Genomic DNA, 6,245 nt, shown 5'->3' with positions numbered 1-6,245 from the left:
TGTGTAAGACTCTAGAATGAACTGAAAGCTCCTCTCATTAGTCACTCTTTCTGCATCTTGAGTCATGTCCTTTGGCAACTCTCAGATATAAGTCTAGACAGTGGCCAAAGTCTCTCCTTTTAAGTAAAACATCATGATGAATAATCTTGTGATTGATTTTGATTTATGGCTGATGGACCGGGTGAGCTTCTCACTCTTTACAGTAAACGTTAGATGTATCACTAACTGATCGTATGAGCGATCACCCTTGTATGCAATTCTGCACCTGTTCAGCTTGTGGTTGAAGGGGTATGAGCGCCTTGTAGAAACAGGCACCTGCAAAACACAGCCCCTGATGGATGACATCAGCTCATATTTATCTTTACGTATTGCTCTGTCCATAAGAGGTGAGAACGTGTCTCAAACTTGTCACTCCGTCATCACCACGAGGCTATTTAAAGCCTATGTTACTGACTCTCATCAGACAGTTTTGTCGTGTGCAAGGACGTTCACAGACATCATTCCATACCTGTCATGCTCATGCCAGACTTGCGCAACTTGACAGGCTGGTGTGTTATTTAAGAACATTTGTTACAATGGAAGCTTGAATTAAATCAATCATTAAATATAGTGAGTGTTAACAGCTCTTGATTGCCTCATGCATAAGGCTGCATGGTGACGTGAACACTAAAACTGCACAATGAAGTACAAGAATAAATAAATGTCCTTGAATATAAATGTAATTCTCATAAACAAATATACTTATATATAGCATACAGTATATATACTGTTCTATACTAGCCTGTATAATGAATTATGGCTAGCTGACAATTTTTGCAAGGTTGTTTGATATATGTTTTTCATATATTATTTTTCACATGGTCCCTAGAAGCTTGTTTCCCCAAAAAGTTTGACTTTTTATTTCACAATTCTGCCTTTTTTTCCTTATCAAAATGGTGAAATATATAAACACAGAATAGCGAAATTCTGAGAAACAACATCATAATTGTGAGACACAGAATCTCAGTTACAAGAATAGAAAAATAAAACAGACAGACTTCCATTGATATTTTTGTGTTATACTTTCTATTTTTGCATTTTTAAATGATTTCATTTGTATTTTTTGTAATTGTTTCAATATCAATGTTTACCAGAAAAAAGAAAAAAAAACTATATATATATATATATATATAAACTATACTAGGACTAGCTATAGTAGGAATTAATAGGCCTAATGGAAGTGATACCAGTTTGAGAAAACTATAGTTTGGCACACTTTACAAGGGCAATAATGGTGGACTTATAAAGAACATGTTTTTATTTATTTATTTTGTAAGCAAGACTTTAGTACATGTATATGAGCCTGAATAAAAAATATATAAAAACAAAAATACTTACCCTACGACATTTTCACTGGAGTAGCCCTAAAAAGTCTTACAAGTAGTCTCCCTTACTATAATTGACAAAAAGGACACTTCACACTGCTTTATTGCTTTTCTCACACGCTGAACAGATTATGCAGTCATGCAGTCGTGCACCTGTTGCCCACCCGCGGTGTCAGTGGTCTCAGGTCAGGCCTGGGAGTCTGGAGCTACTGGCGAGCCGCGCCATCCATTCCAGAGCGGAAGCCGCGCGTTCCTGCCTCGTGCAGTCATCATTTGCTCAGGATTCAGTAGATGATCGGGAGGAATGAATGAAGGTGTCTCGCGCCATTGGAATTTTGTGGGCGGTGACAGAGTGGAAGAGAAAGTAAGGAACATGATCTAACTTTTTTATGGTCCGCGCCAGACTCTGGAACCGTGCAGCCTATATATAAGGGAGGTGATGGAGAGATGATGCACAGATCATCAGGGAGCTGAGCAGGCAACACCGATCGCGTTGGGACTCTAATTAACCACAGAGACAACTACACATCAGCACTGACAACCTTACAGCAAAACGCACAACCGACGAGAAGACGCAAACTTTCAGATCACAGACATCATGGGACTGCTGCTTGTTGAAGAGCTGGTAAGTTTTGTGCTGATGCATGCAGTGCTTTCTGGGAGTCGCATCTGAATGTTGACATGTTATGAGCTAACTTCAAGATTTCAATTGTTAGAATTTTGTGCAAGATAAACGTGCAAATGCGTGTTTACTTAGAAAAACACCTACACATATTTAGCAAAGATGTTAATGCTGAAATCATAACGAATAATAAGGAAAATTGGGTTGCACTATATTTTAAGGTGTCCTTGTTACACTGTAACTATACATTTAAGTACTGAGTAATGTTAATTAACTACACATAGTCTACTTGCTATATGGTTAGGGTTAGAATTACTTGCATGTATAATGCATTATTTGTTTATTTTATAGGAATAGTAAGTACATGTAACTGGTGTAGGACTCCTTAAAATAAAGTGTTATCAAAAATTGTTTACTAAAATTATAGGCTACAGTTGTAATAAATGTTTTATAAAAAATAAAAAAAATAAAGAATTACTCATACTGAAATAAATTAAACAAATACAAAGCTAGAAAAAAATAATAAAACTAAAACTTAGCTTTCATACTAAAATTACACTGTTTATTTTTACAGTTTACTACAACTGTAGCATTTACTATGAAAAGAATTGAAAGACATGAGAAAAAGAAAGCCAGTAATAAAGAGAGAAGTTACAATAAGGAAAGACCACAAGAGAAAATGTATAAAATAAAATGTACTAAATAAAAATATATGAGTGTGAGAGTGGGATGGAGCAGTGTGATGTTATTAAATATCTGTCAGCGATTAAGAAGGATCCAGGGTGTCTAGAATGACCCAACTGCACAGGCCTGTCCTCCTATTTTAAACAACTGAAATGACACAAATGTTTGTAATTATTTTTTTAGGTTCTCAAAACAGCTGAACACTCTCTCTACCCCACCCACACAATCTCTAAATTAAACTACATCTGTTTTAAACTGCACACTTGTTCTTTCCCTTGAAGCGGTTCAGTCCTTGGAACTGAGTATGTTAATGCTGCAGTCACACTAGACCACAGTTGCTTGTGCTCCATTGACTTTAATTCATATGTATATGAAATCCAAGAGTGATGAGTGTAATGTCCAATCTCAGGTCACTGGGAAGAGAGGCGAGGGAAAGGTGTCAGGAGGTGCCTGTGCAGAGGTGTTTGGTGCAGGAGAATATGAAACTAGCATCATCCAGGAGAAACAGGATGGACTTCATACACAACAGGACCTGAATGACACCACTCAGAATGACATCAAACCATGTGAAGAGAACTTCAAACTCAATGTAAGAATGAATACAACTTGATAGAAGTGAACATGGCTACATTTCATATAGTAAACATAGTCATTTTTTTAGGTTGACCAATCAGGACAGCTGAAACTAGAAACTGTAGAAGACCTCTTCAATATTTTGCAGCTGAGGAAGAGGAGAAAGGAAAGGAAGATTCAAATGCCAAAGAAAGAGCCAGAGCCTGATATCCTGGTGAGGAACGCCTTCCATAATGCATTACAAAAATGGCTATATCATTTTAATACGGCTATATCATAAAGATTTAATTAGAACGTCATATTATTTCAGCCTGAAACAGTGGACCAGGCTTTGTTCCTAAAGGCTGTCACAGAGAATAAAATGCCTGTTGTTGAGAAATATTTAGCAGATGGTGGAGACCCCAATGCCTGCGATCATGTGAGTGTATAACACAAGAACACACACATCTTACACTTTCCTTTCCTTGTGCTGTTCAGTCCTGCAGAAATAAAGGGATAGTTCACCAAGAAATGAAAAAAAGACATTGAAATTATTAATAAACAAAACTGTTTGGTTAAAAAACTGACTCTCTCTTGTTCTCTCTTTCAGTTTAAGCGCTCAGCTCTGCATAAAGCCAGTGCCCAAGGTCACATAGAGATCATGCAGAAGCTCCTGGAGAGTGGAGCATCCATGGATCAAAAAGACAAGGTAGCACAGATGGTGGATATGACTGTTACACCAGTGCTGCAAGAATATTATCTCACATTTATTTTTTATTAGAATTCTGAGATGCAATTTCTTTATCGCATGTTCATAGCTGGATGCCACAGCTGTGCACTGGGCCTGTAGAGGTGGAAGCCTGCCTGCCCTGGAGCTGCTACTCAATAAAGGAGCCAAATTCAGCCCCAGAGACAAGGTAGAAAGAAAGATCCTGCAAACATATGTCACAATATGGATCTTTGGACAGTGATAATAACATTCCCAAACCATTCTCATGCTTTTCATACTAAAGTTTTTAAAGCTAACGATGATGAAGCAATTTTTATCCTTCTTGTTTTTATTGTTTTAAGTGTGCCTCTGGCAGCACTGAATTCTCCCCTCTTAGCACAAAATGTACAAACCAAAACTCTTGTTGTGTATCTTCAGCTATGCAGCACACCCCTCCATGTTGCAGTTCGGACGGGACATTACGAATGTGCTGAGCATCTCATTCACTGTGGAGCTGATGTAAATGCGAAAGACAGGGTAAGTATTCTTTAATCGCTCTTTTCAAATATTTTCCAAAACACTGAGAATTTTTAATATGGTAACATTCATATAATATATTATTTGATATGTAATATATCGTAATCTAATTTTAAATGGACTATGTTTGTGAAGTTTTGAACAGCAAATTTAAGATATTAATGCATTTTCCCACATTTAGTTCTGCTTCTCTAATCTCATTGCATTTTGTTTGTGTAGGAGGGAGACACACCGATGCACGACGCAGTGAGGATAAACAGATTTAAAATGATAAAACTGCTGATGATGTATGGAGCCAGTCTAAATGCTAAAAACAATGTAAGTTCAATTAGAGTCCTTACCATAGGACCTTGAAGTTTACATGGTGCCCTCTAGAGACAGATTGAGGCACTACAGGATACAATATCAAAAATATAAGAGAAAAGATTTATATTGCTTGATTCTTTTATAAGTAAGTAACAATGCAAATAGCCAGTGCAAAAAAAGAGTTGTCTCATACCTGTTTTTCAGAAGTCTTAGTTAGTAAATCTGATTAAATGGATGTTTTAGTGAAAATATTTTAAAATTGTCTGTTATTTACAGGATGGAAAGACACCAATGGAGACTCTGCTTTCATGGCAAAAAGGTGTGAAAAACATCCTGAATAACTTTAATGAAGAGGAAGCACCTAATCCAAATGAATTGTTTTAACATCCCTCACAATGCTGAATTGTTATAACATACAGTTTCTTTCTTTCTTTCTATTTCTTCTTTCTTTCTTTCTTTCATATTAAATGTGAAATTGAACAGTACTTTGCATTTTACATAATGATGACGCTAATTGCTGGCAATAGAGTGTCTGAAATATTGATGAGGTTATTTGTAAATATTATTTTCTCACTTGTCTCATTTGATTTTGAGAGCAAATAATCTTTGGTGAGTGTTACAATGCATTACCATGTGGGAGTGGTTGTTTGTTTGCTTGTTCAGGGTAATTTTTTTTTTTATATTTTAATTTTGTAACTTGTGACTGCATTTTAAAAATGTCCACAGCAGTTTGAGCAAATGAAAAAATGTCGACAGACTAGTTGCAGAACTAAAAGTATTCAGAAATGGAACAGAATGTGAATGCTGGTCTGAGAATGTTTATTATGATGGAAATTGTTGTAATTGTTATGTAATTATGGACTGGATTTGAGAAAGACTTTGGCACTGGGTACATGGACATCCCTTATGAAATTTGCATTGGTATATGTGTTTTGTAAATCTTTATTATAAATGCTTAAATGTAATTGTGAATCACTTGAAACATATGTGAATACAGTGTTTTGGTATGAACCACCAAGTGTTTCCTGACAGTTATGTGACTTCTTTATATTAGACATTACACACATACATTACTTTTACTAGGGTTACTTTTCAAAAGTATTCCATTGCAGTTACAAATTACTTCATTACAAAAAAGTATTCAGTAACATAATCCAAGTACCACAATATAAAAGTAATGTAATCTGATTACTTTTGGATTACTTTAAATTACATATGTAAATAAAGTCAAAAAGCAATATCTAAGTACTTTTATTTAACTAGGACTTTAAAATTAAAACTAATAAAAACTAGAGCAAAAACTATTTTAAACTTACATATATATATATATAGGCTATGCAGACAACTGGTTATACAGTTTAGTATACAGTTTTATTTTTTATTTAACATGTACAAGTAAAAATAAATAGTTAATACTCAAACTACCATATACATATTAGTGTATTTTAAAATAAACCTACATGTCGAAATG

The 6,245-nt window shown here is 35.2% G+C and overlaps 1 protein-coding gene across 1 annotated transcript; it reads left to right on the top strand.

Moving 5' to 3' along the window:
- Positions 1-1,634: 1,634 nt before the first annotated feature.
- On the top strand, positions 1,635-5,792 carry ankrd1a (ankyrin repeat domain 1a (cardiac muscle)). The gene is made up of 9 exons (XM_052580889.1): positions 1,635-1,989; positions 3,080-3,259; positions 3,332-3,457; positions 3,554-3,661; positions 3,833-3,931; positions 4,041-4,139; positions 4,370-4,468; positions 4,688-4,786; positions 5,051-5,792. Exons 1-9 carry the CDS (start codon positions 1,963-1,965, stop codon positions 5,156-5,158), a joined length of 945 nt encoding a protein of 314 aa, XP_052436849.1. The 5' UTR covers positions 1,635-1,962; the 3' UTR covers positions 5,159-5,792.
- The last annotated feature ends 453 nt before the right edge of the window (positions 5,793-6,245 follow it).

The sequence above is a fragment of the Carassius gibelio genome, chromosome B17 (assembly GCF_023724105.1).
Source record: "Carassius gibelio isolate Cgi1373 ecotype wild population from Czech Republic chromosome B17, carGib1.2-hapl.c, whole genome shotgun sequence".
Taxonomy (NCBI): Eukaryota; Metazoa; Chordata; class Actinopteri; order Cypriniformes; family Cyprinidae; genus Carassius; species Carassius gibelio.
Note: the sequence above shows the minus strand (reverse complement) of the source record. Positions and strands in the feature narration are given on the sequence as shown.

Bases quoted from the DNA above. Each gene is read 5' to 3' on its own strand.
- ankrd1a (XM_052580889.1), top strand. From the start codon at position 1,963: ATGGGACTGCTGCTTGTTGAAGAGCTG. The intron at 4,140-4,369 runs GTAGAAAGAAAG...GTGTATCTTCAG, and splicing joins AATTCAGCCCCAGAGACAAG to CTATGCAGCACACCCCTCCA. The intron at 4,787-5,050 runs GTAAGTTCAATT...TGTTATTTACAG, and splicing joins GTCTAAATGCTAAAAACAAT to GATGGAAAGACACCAATGGA.